Here is a 14610-nt window from a genome sequence, read left to right as displayed (position 1 = left end):
GGGAGGGGCTGCATTTTTTTGTGTATTTGTGTGAGTTGATCTCTTTATAAAAGAAAAAAAAATACAAGAAGGAAGGAAAGAAAATTAGCGATTTTTAAAAGGACAAAAATAAATATTGGGGGGGGGGGGGGGGGGTCAAGCCGAGCAGGGGAACCGTGCCAGCCGAGGCGTGCGGGCTGTTTTGAGTGTCACGATGGGATGTACATTGAGCGCAGAGGAGAGAGCCGCCTTGGAGAGGAGCAAAGCGATTGAGAAAAACCTCAAAGAGGATGGCATCAGCGCCGCCAAAGACGTGAAATTACTCTTGCTGGGTAAGAGAGCCTTGGCCACTTCCTCACCCCCACCCCACTCCACTAGTCCCCCGAACAGTCCTACTGCCACCTTATTCCAAACAACGCCCCCCCACTGCCACCTCTGTATTTCACCCCTTTCTTCACCCTTCTCCCCTTGTCTTGTGTCCAGAAAGACTTGTCCTGAGTCCAGGAAGACCTTTCCCTTATTAGATTTGCAACAAGATAACTAAGCCATTGCACACACGAGTCTTCAGCCAAAAAAGCTGATCCCCTGCATCCTTTAGTCCAGCTGCTCCCTTCCTTCTCCCAATGTAATCTCCCAGTTCTTCTAGCCTGACACTGACTAGCTTTTTTTCCCTTTTTGTCTGTCCCTACAGGGGCTGGAGAATCAGGCAAAAGCACCATTGTGAAGCAGATGAAGTAAGTCCCTATTGTATTGGGATTTTATTTTTTTTTTCCCTTACTCTTCTTCCAGCTTTCCCTTAGGCCCTGTTTGTAATTCTTGCTCACAAACACATAACACTTTGACTCCCCCTCTACCACCCTTCCCACCTTGGGTGTTTCTGTTCCCTCCATCCCATCTCCCAGGAGAGGTGTTTCTTAGGGAGGGGTGAGGAGAAAGGATGATGGTGGGGGCCGTAGTTGTATGAATGACAATGTCCGCCATATTGATCAGAGCATCATCACTATTGGCAATATTGTGAATGTTATTTCCTACTAGTGGGGTGTTTTTTCCCTATCCCCTCCTACCCCCTCCATCCTCCACCCTTTTCTCCCCTCCCCTTCTCACAGCTGCACCTGTGGCAGGGATTTATTTCGGGCTTGCCTAGAAGATGGAGGGGAGGGGACCTTGTCTTTTGCTCTGGATGGAAAATCAAGTGTCTGCTGTTCATGATTTTGGTGCTGAATTGGAGGTTGTGGGTTTTTTTTCCCTATCTCTAGCTTTCTCTCTCTTCCGTATACATATACATACACGTATACCCCCATGGGGTGGGAGAGGAGGGGGTCAAGATGAGAAGAGAAGAGTGGGTGGCTTTCCAGGCTGATGTGAATGGCACAGATGTAACCAGGGCAGAGCCATCAAACAGACCAGTGTCAATTAAGCTTAATGTCAGCTTTCTATCTCTCAGCTCTTTCCACTCGGCCCCCACCCTCCCTGATGTTTGATCTCTTGACATGGGCAGCTGGGTTAGCTTCATTGCACTTATGTTATTTGTTTGCTGAATAAGGTATGTTATATATAAATTTACCTACAATGTAGATTTAAGACAAGCCTTAATGCCATCCCAAATCCCCTTTTGCCCAAAGGGTCAGTCTTTCCTTAATTAGCTAGTCAGAAATCCATTTTGGCTATTGATAGGAATGTTCCTTTTTTTATTAATATTATTTTTTAAGTGAAAGAAAATCTCATAATTTCCATAAAAGCCTCACCCTCCTTCTGAACACACACTCTTTATTGTTCCTTGCTCCTGACATCAAGCATTTCTTGGGGAGTTCTAGGGCAGGTTTGTTTTAGATTTGGGGGAGGGGGCTTAGAAGGTGGAGGTGTGGGGATTTTTGTGCCCTGTTCTCTACCACTAATCTTGTATCTTTGCTACTTCCGTTATTTTCCCCATTTGGAGTTCGTTTGAGACCGTTTAGTGAGGCTTCCACATCGGTTTGCTGTGACACCTTTACACATACACAGGGTTCCTAATTAGGGGTTGCTATGCAGTAAACAAAAATGATTATTTTTCAACTTGACAGAATAGCTGAAGTAATTGCATCCCGCAGGAAAACAATGGAAAATAAAAATCTCTTTCTTGGGGAGGTGGGTGAGGGAGAAAGCCTGTTCGAAATTTCAGAACTAAGATGGGGGGGGGGTAGTTAAAGCCCCAATCTTGCACGTATAACTGGCATGACAAGCTGGTTCGAGGCGGCGCCATGATTGTACCGTGAAGCAGCTCTTTAAAAATTCCCATCTGTTTTTCATATTGCTATATTTGCACGAGAACCCTCTTGGGGGGGGGATTTTTTGTAGGGGGCATCTCAGCTTGCTGCACCCCTCTGGAGCCATGATTAATTTGGCTTGGGGCTTATCTGTCTACAACCTAAGTGAATTTGAAAAGTGGGGCCTAGGGAGTTTCTATTTGCAACAAACAAGGTGCATGCTGCATTTGCATGGCAGGTTATTTAATGCACTCTTTCAAATAAATCACAATAAGCAAGATTTTTTTTTAAGTCTCTAAATCTACGGAGACAGGTTCCCGGGCCCTTTAAAAGCCAGTGCAACCGAGAGCTACGTTGGGTTTCAGGCGTTGAGAGTGGTGGACAGCGCCCAGCTGAGGCTAGAAAAGTCGATTGGGTCCGAGAGCTCAGCAGCACCGGGCTCAGCTCAGTGACTGGCGGGGTGCTGAATCTCGGGAAGTCTCGGCTATATTCGGGTGCTATTCGATTCCCTTGGAGGCTAGAGCCGAGTCACTTCGGAAACAGCCGAGTGTGTTCGCATCTCGGGCAAGGCAAAGAGGGAGGGGGAAGGGTAGAAATCTCTGCAAATTAACTTTGCATCAGCCAAAGCAGCAATTCTCCCCACGTTGATTTCCACACTTCCCTTGAAGATGCCACATAAATTAGGCTGACTTAATAAGGTGTTTAAAAATATATACAGATTCCCCAAAAGGGTAATATTATCTACCTCTTCATTCAAAGAGAGCTGAGCTCTCCAAGGGGAACAGCGTGCCATTTTAGAATGAAAATTCCTAATTGCATAGGAAGGGAATGTAATCGAAAGACTGCATGTAGACTCCTCCCTGGAAGTCTCTAATGTCCCAAATGGTTTTTCATATTGGCATTTGGGGTAATACTGGGGTGATAAAAGACAAACTAGTGTTTGAAGGTCTAGAAGCTAGTTTAGGTACAAATAAATCAGAGAATGCAGGTCTCTTTCCTCATTTGCTGTGAGATTTTAGTCTCAAAAAATAATTTTGAAGAAAAATTGACTAGCACAGATCTGTGCTATTGGGAATGGATTAGACTTGTTCAAAAAGGAGAGCCAAAGATGGATGACCATGGTTCAGGAGACAACACCTCAGAAGATTCCTGCAAAAGTCCATAGTGATGACTCCATAGGTACCCATGAACAGAGGCTGATTTTTCCTGTGGGTTCTGGCTCTAAAGAGGACAGTTCAAGGCAAATGCTAGGTTGAGTGATGAACTTATATAAGCTATGAAATGTGTGGCTAATAATAATGATATTCCAGTGACAAAGTCTTTTAAGTAATTTATATATGCATAATCATGACTTGAAGTCTATGAGGCACAGATAGATTTCTTTCAAGAAACTCAGGGGAATTTATGTAATGGGTGGGGTGAGGAAGCCAAGATGGTGACTCCACATGCCCAAGAGAAATATTTAGAGAGTGGTTGCTGGTTTCTGTGCAGTACAAAGTACCATTCATAATAATATGTGGAACATTCAAGTTTATAAATCACTTTCTCCCAGACAGCTGTTGAGATATATAGCATTAGGGTTATCAATGACTCCAATAATGGCATAGAGGGCCTTATCAGGTTTGCAGGTGATGAAAAATTAGGAGGAACTGCTACCTCATTAAATGATAGAATTCAAATCTACTAAGATTTTAAGAGCAGAAAAATTTGTGAGCCTAAAAAGATTAAATTTAAGACAAATAAAAGTAAAGTTTTATACTTGGGTTCATGACACACTGATTTCACAAGTACAAAAGGGGTTGGTATAGTTAGACAGCAGTTTGTCTAAAAGAGATCAGGGAATATCAGTGGGTTGTAATCTTAAAGAGAATCAACAGTGTAAAGATGGCAACCAAAAGAGCATATATGATTTAGGTTGCATAAAAAGAGCCATAGCTTCCAGGAGTAAGGAAATAGTAATCCTACTGAATTCCTAAGTGGAGAAGGGCCTTGAGTCCATGCCACATGAAGACCAATTGAAAGAGGTTACTTAGCTTGGGGAAGAGAAGAATGGAGGAACCTGCTAGATATCTTCAAGTTATTTGGAAATCTGACATTTGAGAAAAAAAAAACAAAACTTGTTCTGTTTGGTCCCAAAAAACAGAACTAAGAGCATGGGAAGAAGTGTCCAAGAGGTACATTTATCTATGTTTGATGGGAAACAATTCCTAACAAGGAGAACTATCCTCAAAATGGGAAAAGTTTCATTAGGTAAAAAATGGATTCCCTCTCTTGGGAAATCTCCAAGCAATGGCCAAGTGGCCATTTGTTGTATATGTTATATGTAGAAATTCTTTGCAGAAATATGTTTTGCGTAATTTCATATGTGCAATGCATATATTTCTTGCATTCTAATGAATGGGGGAGGAGGTGGAGGGAGGGGAGAGAATTTGGGATTGAAAACATAATAAAATTTATAAGTGGAGATTTTTGTTCTAGTAATCAGTTGAATTAGATGGCTGCTAAGGTCCCTTCCAAGTCAGAAATTCTGTGATTCTATTAAAAGCTCCCAAATTCTCCGTACCAATGAGAAAACTTGAGATATAGAAAGGTTAAATAACTTGCCTAGGGTTACTCAGCCAGTAAATAGCAGGGCAGGTACTTGAGAGCAGCTCCTCTGACTCCTAAGTCCATTCATTGCTTTTTCCAGTAGGCCCTAATTCATGGCTGAGAAGCCGACCAAACCTCAGGTTAACCTCAGGCTAAGCTTTTATTTCACCTAGGCTGATGTGCCTCTCTGATATTTCATAGATAAATGTCCATGAAGTATAGCAAGAACTTCATGATTGTGTGGTGGGGATAGAGCTCAATTAGACTGGCCCCTTGGGTTATGATAAAGGATATTTCAGTGATGGCACCCTAATTTTTAGTCAACATTACCAGAAAAGTAACAACCAAGACCTTTATGTCTCAGTAGCTTCCATGTTGTATTGTATTATTTAGGGTGCTAAAAGGGATATATATATGAGTAGTAAATAATAAAATAAAGGAATACATATTGGATACTGCTTAGATGAAAAGTATTACACCTGGCTTAGAACACTTCAGAAATGGTTTGATTTTTTAATTAGCACTAATTGAGAGAAGGTATTGTAGGAGAAATTATAGTCATTTATGTGGTCTGTTTTCCAATTAGATTGTCTTTTTATGGCTTCATAAAACTTAAAGTGCTTTATAATATGTATTATGATAATGATGAATACCCAATAACAAAAAATATTTGTTTGAAAATAGGGTAGTTTTTTTTAGGAGGGAAGGGGGGATGAAGGGGGACTTAAATTATATTTGTATGTGTCTGAATTAGTGTTTGGGAGCTTTGTGGCATAGAATGGAATTCCAAAACAGCTCAGTGCAGAGACATAAACAATGATAATTGAGACAGCACCAATATAATTTAAAATATTCCATGATTATTAAGTGGCTGTTTTTAGCATTTTAAATACTTTTGCTTGTTAAGGGTTGTGACTTCGCCTGTTAGTTATTCTCATCATTTTTGCGCTCAATCTGTATGGCTCTTTTTATACATGCAGACTAATCAAGGCTTTAAATGGATGTGTCAATTTTATCTAATTACAGAAAAATACCCTCATGGAAGAATATTATAAAGAATTATATTTTATGTGGGATGGAATCACCAGAATAACAGTCCAATTGGCTCACAGGTTTTGAATAATTAGTAGTAGCTCATTAGGCTGTAAATCTAATGAAAATGAAAAGTGAACTATGGAGGTAGTTGCTATCAGCACACCTCATTTAAAGTTCATTTTCCAGGATCAGGGCCTAGATTGTAAAATTCAGGCTGTTGTCTACGTTGGAATATAACAGGATTTCTAGAAAGACTTCGGACTACAATCCACAGAGAACAGGGGTGTGGCTTAGAGCAAGATTTAACTAGTTAACTTTACTCAGTAACTGGTAGGTTTTGCATAACGGTGAATTAGCTTTACATGTTTTCCACAATGAAATGGAATATCTTGTATGGAAATCTATCACTAAACAGTTGTTCCTCACCCAAGGTATAGCTTATCCCTGACCAGTTTCATTGGATGTGATATGCGAGGCAGGTTCCATTCTTCCAGGAAAGGAGTCACTCAGCATCCTTAAAAGAAATCACCCACTGAGAGAAAAGCTGCTACTTTCATTTTGCTATTCTGATTGAATTCATAAAGAAAATGCAGGCTATTGAAATTACTTCATAAACAATAGTGAATGACATCCTGATAACTCAGGGCATTTCTGATACATTTCCAAAAGCTTCGATAGATTTATGCTGTTAGCCACACGGCTTGATTTATAGATTTTTTTACTTAGAAAAGCATCAACTTCAGTTGCCTCCTTTTTTTTAACCTTTAATATTTATTCAAAGGTATGTACATTGATGTGTCTTGAGACTCCATGAGTGTGAAAATAGTGTTGGATGGAATAGAAGGCAAATTTTCTTTTACTGATGGATGGTCCTTTTTCTTCCTTTATTATTCCATGAAGTCTAAAGGTCTTTCTGTCAGAATAATAGCAAAAAGTCCACCTGGTTTCTGTGGAATTTTCAAAATTCAATTACCTGTTAGATTCTAAAAGTAAACCTCTCTGATAGTTGGAAGTGTTCTGGCCAATCACATGAAAGGTGAAGACTCCTGATGAATGGAGATGGCTAAGTAGAAATTGAGAAGAATTGACTGCTCAACATTTTGGGCTTGGTTAGGCCTGTGGTGCATGAGGATTGAAATGCATGTGTCTTTTGTGGTTGAGGTTAGTGTATAGTACTTCCCAAATTGTATTGTTCTTTTTTAGAACTCCACATCTGTTCAAGAAGGAAGATCACTGATTCAGGAATGAGCTCATTCCTGGTTTGTAAGCTCTGTGCTTTTCCCCACCTCTGTTGTTATTTTTTATTTCATATGAGCCTTCCCACATCCTATGTTTTCTGACACTTGAAATTCAACCCATTGCAGTATAGTTAATGGATACTCAGTTTAAAGGCAGTACCGTCTTTGTGTTGCAGCCTTATTTATTGCTATGGTATATCTGGACCTGCAAGAGTGAGAAATATTAAACTGCTACACACACACACACACACACACACACACACACACACACACACACGACACAACTTTTTTTGCTATTTTAAAAATTGTGAAATGATTTAAATGTTTGAATGTAAAGTATAATAAAGAATAGTATTATTCATGATTGTGCATTATGTGAGAAATAAGGTATAAATCTGTCACATTAGCTAATTAGAAACTTTTTCAAACTAAATTAAATGTCCCAAGAATAACCAGCCAATCAATAAATTTACATGATTAAAATCCCATCAAAGGTCAGGCACAATGATTTAGATCCAATAAGCTGGAAATAAAAGGGTCATAACTCCACTCTTAAATTGGCAGAATTCTCTCAGAGATGGGAAAGGTTTCACTAGCCCTCAAATAAGTCATAAACGTCTCAAAAGCACTTTTTCTTTCTGAAATCTATGTCTTTTTCCTGGTGGCATCTGTTACACACCTAAAGAAGACCAAAGTCCCCTTCCAGTGTCTAAGAGGATGGTAGATATAGACCTGGAAGGGAAATCAGAGGCCATCTAATCTAATCCCCTCATTTAACAGATGGGGAAACCAAGGTCCTGAGAGTGCATTGCCAAAGTCACAGGAGGAGAGACAGATGTGTGATTTGAACCCAGGTTCTCTTGACTCCCAAGCCAGTGATCTTCCATGATACTGTACTATATCATGGCAGAGAGGTGACCGTGAGTTGTTTGGCTCATGCAAGTTTCAGGGAAGACATGGTTAACAGACTATCTGTTACCTCACAGGGGCGGCTAAGTGGTGTAGTGGATAGAGCACTGGATTTGCAATCAGGAAGACTCATCTTTCTGAGTTCAAATCTAGACCCTGGGCAAGTTGCTTAATCCCGTTTGTCTCAATTTCCTCATTTAAAAAATGGGCTAGAGGAGAAAATGGCAAATCACTCCAGTATCTCTGCCAAGAAAACCCCAAATGGGATCATGAAAAGTCTGACCCAATTGAGATGACTGAACATTATCTAATAATCAGCCTAAGATTTTAGGGGGCACAGCAGCTTTCAAAAACCATCTACTGGGGCAGTTGGGTAGCTCAATGGATCGAGAGCCAGCCCTAGCGACAGGAGGTCCTAGGTTCAAATCTGGCCTCAGACACTTCCCAGCTGTGTGACCCTGGGCAAGTCACTTGACCTCCATTGCCTATCCTTACCACTCTTCTGCCTTGGAACCAATACACAGTATTGACTTCAAGATGGAAGGTAAGGGTTTTAACTTTAAAAAACAAAAACAAAAACCCATCTAGTAAGTCATAGAGGGTTTATAATCTTTGTTGGTAGAGGAAGTACCCACTGATGAAACTACAGACCCTTGAAATATATTACTGTAAAAACAGCTTATTAAAATGTGCTAACAAATGTCAAACCCAAACTATACCAAAACTCAAAATGTATTCTTTTTTCCTTTCATCTTTCTTGTTGCATATATAAACTATACGACGTCTTTTCAGTATTCTGCCCCCAAAATTACTTTGCATTTGTTTTTTGTATATTTGTTTTTATTTTCTTATATATGTACATCTTGATTTCCTCAATAGAATAATTAGCTCCCTGAAAGCACTGTTGGTTTGGATTTTTTTTGCCCTCGTATCCCTGTTGCCTGGCACATAGAAGGCATGTGATAAATGCTTGTTGATTGATTGACATATTGGCAGCATTTTGAATGAACAGGTTTAGAAATGACTCTCTCACAATGTTCTTTTCCTTTTCTAAGCTATGAGGATAACATTTTAGGCCTTCCAGAGACATAGATGGGGTCTTACTTACAAGCATGTCTCCTTTACAGTTTCTGGGAGTTAGACATAGTAAAATGCAGGAGAAGAGACCCCATGAGTATTATTATGTAGTCTGTTCTCACCTCTCTCTGGCTCTGCAGTAGCCATTACATAACAACCTATATGGCCAAAACTGTTGTGACTTAAAAAAAGAAAAAAAGAAACTACTGCACTAACCTATAATACTCTGGTGAAAAACGTTATAGTAGAAAGATCATTAGCCTGGGAGTCTAGAAAGCTGGTTCTAGGGCCAGCTCTTCTACTGTGATTCTCTGTGTGTCCTTAGGCAAGTCACTGCCTTCCAAGAGCCTCAGTTTCCTCATATGTTAAAATCAGGAACTTTGGACCTAGGTGATCTCCAAAGTCTATTCCCCATCTATATAATGTGATTCCATGTAATTTGAAGTTATGTAGTTTTGAGAGCCTTGAGAAGTCATAGTTAGGCCTATTTTTTTTTAAATAATATTTTATTTTTTCCCAATTACATATAAAAACAATTTCTAACATTTGTTTTCTAAAATTTTGAATTTCAAATTCTTTCCCTCTCTTCTCCTTGAGATGGTCAGGAATTTGATATAGGTTATATTTGTGTGATTATGCAAAACATTTTCATATTGGTCATGGTATGAAAGAAGATGACAAAATCTCATGAAGAAAATAAAGTGAAAATAGTTTGCAGTGATCTGCAACCATCAGTTCTTTCTCTGGAAGTAGAGAGTATTTTTCATCATGAGTCCTTTGAATTGTTAGATTCTGTTTCAAGTAGGAAAGGAAAACAAATCAACAAATCTTGATTCTTTAGAAAAGTTCAAGGTCAGGAAAAGGGACAGTCATTTCAAAACTTCTTGGAGTATTTTATGAAAAAAAAAACAGAAATTAGGGGGCAAAATTAAGTTACAAAAGTTCTCAAAGACTGGGGCAAGACCTGATCCACAATTATAAAGCATGACAGTCAACATGCTTTCATCAACCGAAGAAGTCATGGTTCTGAAAGGCATCTTTATAAACACAGCACAGAACCAGTCTATCCCCTGCAAACACATCTTTGAAGCCAACAAACGGGATTCGAAAGTGGATATGTTATAAGAAACGACATATTTGCTGTCAGGAGTGAAATGGTGTGCTAAACACAAGAGAGGTAGTTTGTCTGTGGCCTTCTGGGACACATGGGCATAGTGATGGCCACAGCCGAGGTGACCCAACACCAGTACCTAAGCCTAGGGGTGAAAGAGATCCAGGTTGTGCTGCTCAAGGACAAGGCTGGGAGCTACTGTCAGCATTAACAGATAACAAGATGCATGAAATGGGATTTTGGGAAAAAGAGTGGGTGTACCTGGCCTCCTACTGATTTTATCTTCTGAAGCATCTTTAGTTCTAATTTTTCTCGACAGAAAAAAAGGAAAAACATTGTGCTTTTTTCCACACCAAAATTAAAATAAAATAGAAGGAGCCCTCTAAAGGTAATAACCAAGGCAATAAATTTGTTTCCTAATCAGGTCCTCATCCAGAACTGTCTCTGCAAGTAGTATGTAGGAAGGGTTAACTTCAAGTTTGCAATATCTTGAATTTGATTTCTGAGTGATAGGAGATCTTAATCTACCCTTGAAATAATATCTCTCTGAGCCTCCGTTTCTTCATAAGGAAAGCAAAGGAGTTGGACTTATTGACTTTGAAGGTCCCTGTCATTTCTGGGTTCTATGATTCTAAGTCTTCTTGTCCAGGAAAACAGATGTTCCTGGTGACAGATGAACTCCAGCCTTCTCTCTTGGCCACCTCCAGTAGAGGTCATAAATAATAAAACCATTAAGCTCCCAGCGCCCTTCAGCTAATTGAGAAAGAAAAGTGGAACATAAATCCACAGGAGTGTTAGCTCAGGGAATTGAAGAAATCAGTATGTATCAGGCTCACTTTTTGACTATCATGGAAAGAGGAGTGGGATTGCCAAGAGATGGCCCGACTTTGTCTTGTAAGTCTTCCAAGGCCTCTCTCCATAAAAACCAGGATTTAGTATTGCCTTTTCACTTCTGGAAGTACAAGAGCTTGATTGAAATGGAAGAAGAATAAAGGGCCCCTGTTCTGCTTTTCTCCCAGCTCAGCAAGGCTGGGATAGGGGGATGGGGTGGGAACGAGGATAGGGGCCTGTGGCTTTCTCAATGAAAACGTGGCAGGCAAGTCACAGAAAATACAGAGAAGTTGGCAAATGCCTGTTTCAGTTCAAAGATGAAAAAACCTGAGGACCTGCTAGGATTTTATGATAAGAGGCATCTGTTCTCATATTGAAGAGGCAACTTTACTGTCCCTTGAGTTGGAGTCATAGGATATGGGTTCAAATCCTGGTTTTGCCGCTTCCTATCTGGATGACCTTATCAGGTCTCTTAACTTCCAGTTTATCTGTAAGAAGAGGAGGGACTTGTTGATGTCTATGTTCTTTTTTCACTGCTCAATCTATGATCTTATGGCCCTTAGAATGGGATTTTCTCACATTAACCTTGCAAAGTAATTTTGGCAGTAGGGGGAAATCTGGACCTGTGACTTCATTGGCAAGGGGAATAAGCATTTAAATAGTACCTACTAGGTGCTGGGTGATGTGGTGCTGGATACTTTGCTAAGCACTTTACAGTTTCTCATTTGATCCTCAGGACAACCCTATGACGTAGGTGCTGTTATTATCCCCATTTTACAGGTGAGGAAACTAAGAAAAACAGAGGTCAAGTGACTTGCCAGAGTCACACAACTATTTGTCTGACATCGAATTTGAACTCATCTCTTCCAAAGTCCCAGTTTAGTGCTCCACCAACTACCACCTAAATGACTGAGGGAGCTTCTAACTGAAGTAAACCTTTTTACTATGCAGATCATCACCTGCTTTGAGTCTCAGATAATTGCCTGGGGGTACTCAGACCCAATGGCTTGCCCATAACCTCGGACTGTCCAAAAGCCTTTCCTAACTGCCTCCTGAGGTGCAACTAGATGACTCAGTAGATAGATTGCCAGGTCTGCAGTCAAGAAGACCTGAGTTCAAATTTGGCCTTAGACACTTACCAGCTGGGCAAGTCATTTAACTCCTATTTGTCTTAATCCACTAGAGAAGGAAATGGCAAGGCATTTCAGTGTCTTTGCCAAGAAAACCCCAGGAACAGTATTGGGATGCTATAGTCCATGGGGTCGTGAAGAGTTGGACACAACTGAACAACAATGTGCCAACTATTGTGAATACAAATGCAAGTAGAAAGGTAAGAAAAATCCGGGGCCTCAGAATGATTGCATTCTAATGGTATCATGTTCAAGACTACTAAATCTTATTCCCATTTTGCCAGTAAGAAAACTGAGACTTAGAAAAATTAAGTGACTTACCCATACTGCTAAAATATGTAGAAGTCATCATTCAAATTCAGGCCTTCAATATACACCCTTGTTTCCCCTGATGTTTTTCTTGGTGCCACCACAGAGCAGGAGGTACTTGGGGAAATGGGGCAGACAGCAATGGATATTGTGAAGCAAAGAGGATGCCTAGAAGCTGTTAGGGAGAGACAGAAATCCTGGCCTTTCTAGTAATGCCTTCCACCTGTCTCTGAAATCAATTCAGCTTTTCTCCTCTAAGATCCAGTCTTCCCTGATGAGTCTAATCTTCGCTGATCTCTATTGTCAGAGTTCATAATTTAGTTGGTTGTCTTATTTCTTCTTTGTTTCATATGTATCTGCGAAAGAAGAACTTGACCTTTGAAATCAGAGAATCTAATTTCAAATCTAGGAACTGTCCATTTCTACCCCATGTCACCTACAGCGACTCATCAAATTTCTCCGAGGCGTACTCATCTGTAAAATAAAGGACTTCTACCAGAGAGCCTCTGAGGTCTTTCCAGCTTAGAATTTTATGAATCTTCAGAGTCAGCATGTATGACTGTTGCATTCTATAGGAGCTAACACAATACTAGGCACATAGTATAACTGTTCAACAGATGCTTCTTACTTCATTGATTGTTTTAGGCCAAAGACACTTCTACCTGGCTCAGCTCCTCATGTTAGAGTCTGGGATTTGCTTCATTTACTAGACTGCCACCTTCCCCAACAAAGGGGAAGGATGTAAGGTTGATGAAGGTCCTTAGAAACCACCAGTTTTTCAGACTGACTATTTTTCCCTTTTCTGGGATTCTTTTTGTTCAGAAGAGAATGTGCAGCCTCTTAAATTAAACCCTCCAGCTTGACAGGTCTTTAAAAAGAGCTCTTGAATGTAGCTGGGTCCATCTTTGGCTGGGCATTCAGTCTGTGTGCTCTCACATTCCGGTGGGGGGTCTGGACCAGTTTGTTAAAATGAGGGTTTCATTCACCTGCCACAAAGAGAAATTTCTTAAGAAAAGCAGAAATTGCCCAAGAGGCTGGGGAAAGACAGTCTGCTAGTATGGAGTATGAATTTCCCCATCTTGTGCCTGTTGGGGCAAGCTGGGAGGAAAGAGCTTTTCGCGGGCTGCAGATACCACCCGAATCTTCGTAGGAAAGTGCGGATGCTGTCAGGGAATACTGGAACCCTGCGAGAAGCCTTCAGATGTGGGAAGATTCTGGGGAGTGGGAACAAGGGTTGGCCCACTATTTGTCAAGGCAAGCTTGTGGGGAGGGGGTAGAAACATCAAAAGGTCAAGGGAGTGAGCACCTGTCCCTTCCACAAAGCAGAGAATTGTTGTCACCACTGTCAAATAACTAAGCCCAAGGGGGAAAGGAGAATCCATAAGATCTTCTGAGATACCATGGGGCTACGGAACTTGCCATCGTGAATTCTTTGCCAGGTTTGGTTTTCATTGTTCTGCTTACTTTGAATACTCTCTCTAGTTGGGAGGGAGTCCTGCTAGCAATGTTTCCATTATTTTCAGGGTCAATCAGCACTGACAAGCCTTTTTTTCCATAGCAGATGTTAAAGCAGGACAGTAACCAGAATGTGTATTCTTAGGCAGCAAAGAGATTGAAAAGAAATGTAGCAGGCTAGAGAAAGTACTCAAAGAAAAGGTAGTCAAAAAACCTGTCAAGACCTCCTCTACCATTAATTAACTATGTGACTGTAGACAAATCCCTTACCCTTTATGAGACTTAGTTTCTTCAACTATAAGTTTCTGGGATTCTCCATGTTTCAGTGAAGTTGAGAATCCTGGTGATAATTTTATGTTGAATTTATGTTAAGTTCATATACCTACAGACTTCTGGGACCAAGTAAGAAGTCACTCTGGGACTGTTGTTTCAGCTGGGATTTGTGAACATGGTTGAGGTTGAAAGGTACTTCACGTTACACAAGTCAAGTGTCGAGGATTTTGTAATCCATTAGTTCCCTCCCCATAGCTCAGTACTACTCATGTCACAGCATCATCTCACTGTGTGTATATGAGGGACAAGTTTGAGCATCTCATTGTGAATATGGACTTGGAAAGGATCCTTCTTGGAACACAAACAAACCAGCAGAGTCATTTGGGGCAGAATATCACTCTCACTTACTGAAACACAAAACACTTCACCAA

The 14610-nt window shown here is 40.4% G+C and overlaps 1 protein-coding gene across 3 annotated transcripts in view; it reads left to right on the top strand.

Moving 5' to 3' along the window:
• The first annotated feature begins 93 nt into the window (after nucleotides 1–93).
• The window catches only part of LOC123237302 (guanine nucleotide-binding protein G(o) subunit alpha), a 237441-nt gene continuing 222924 nt past the window's right edge, over nucleotides 94–14610 (top strand). For all 3 annotated transcript variants that reach the window (XM_044664135.1, XM_044664136.1, XM_044664137.1), the window contains exons 1-2: nucleotides 94–311; nucleotides 671–713. In XM_044664135.1, the coding sequence (XP_044520070.1) occupies nucleotides 194–311; nucleotides 671–713 (161 nt within the window). In that variant the 5' untranslated portion in view covers nucleotides 94–193. The remainder of the gene's footprint in view (nucleotides 312–670; nucleotides 714–14610) is intronic.

This window comes from Gracilinanus agilis, chromosome 2 (genome assembly GCF_016433145.1).
Source record: "Gracilinanus agilis isolate LMUSP501 chromosome 2, AgileGrace, whole genome shotgun sequence".
Classification (NCBI taxonomy): domain Eukaryota; kingdom Metazoa; phylum Chordata; class Mammalia; order Didelphimorphia; family Didelphidae; genus Gracilinanus; species Gracilinanus agilis.
This window is presented reverse-complemented; position numbering and strand designations above follow the sequence as displayed.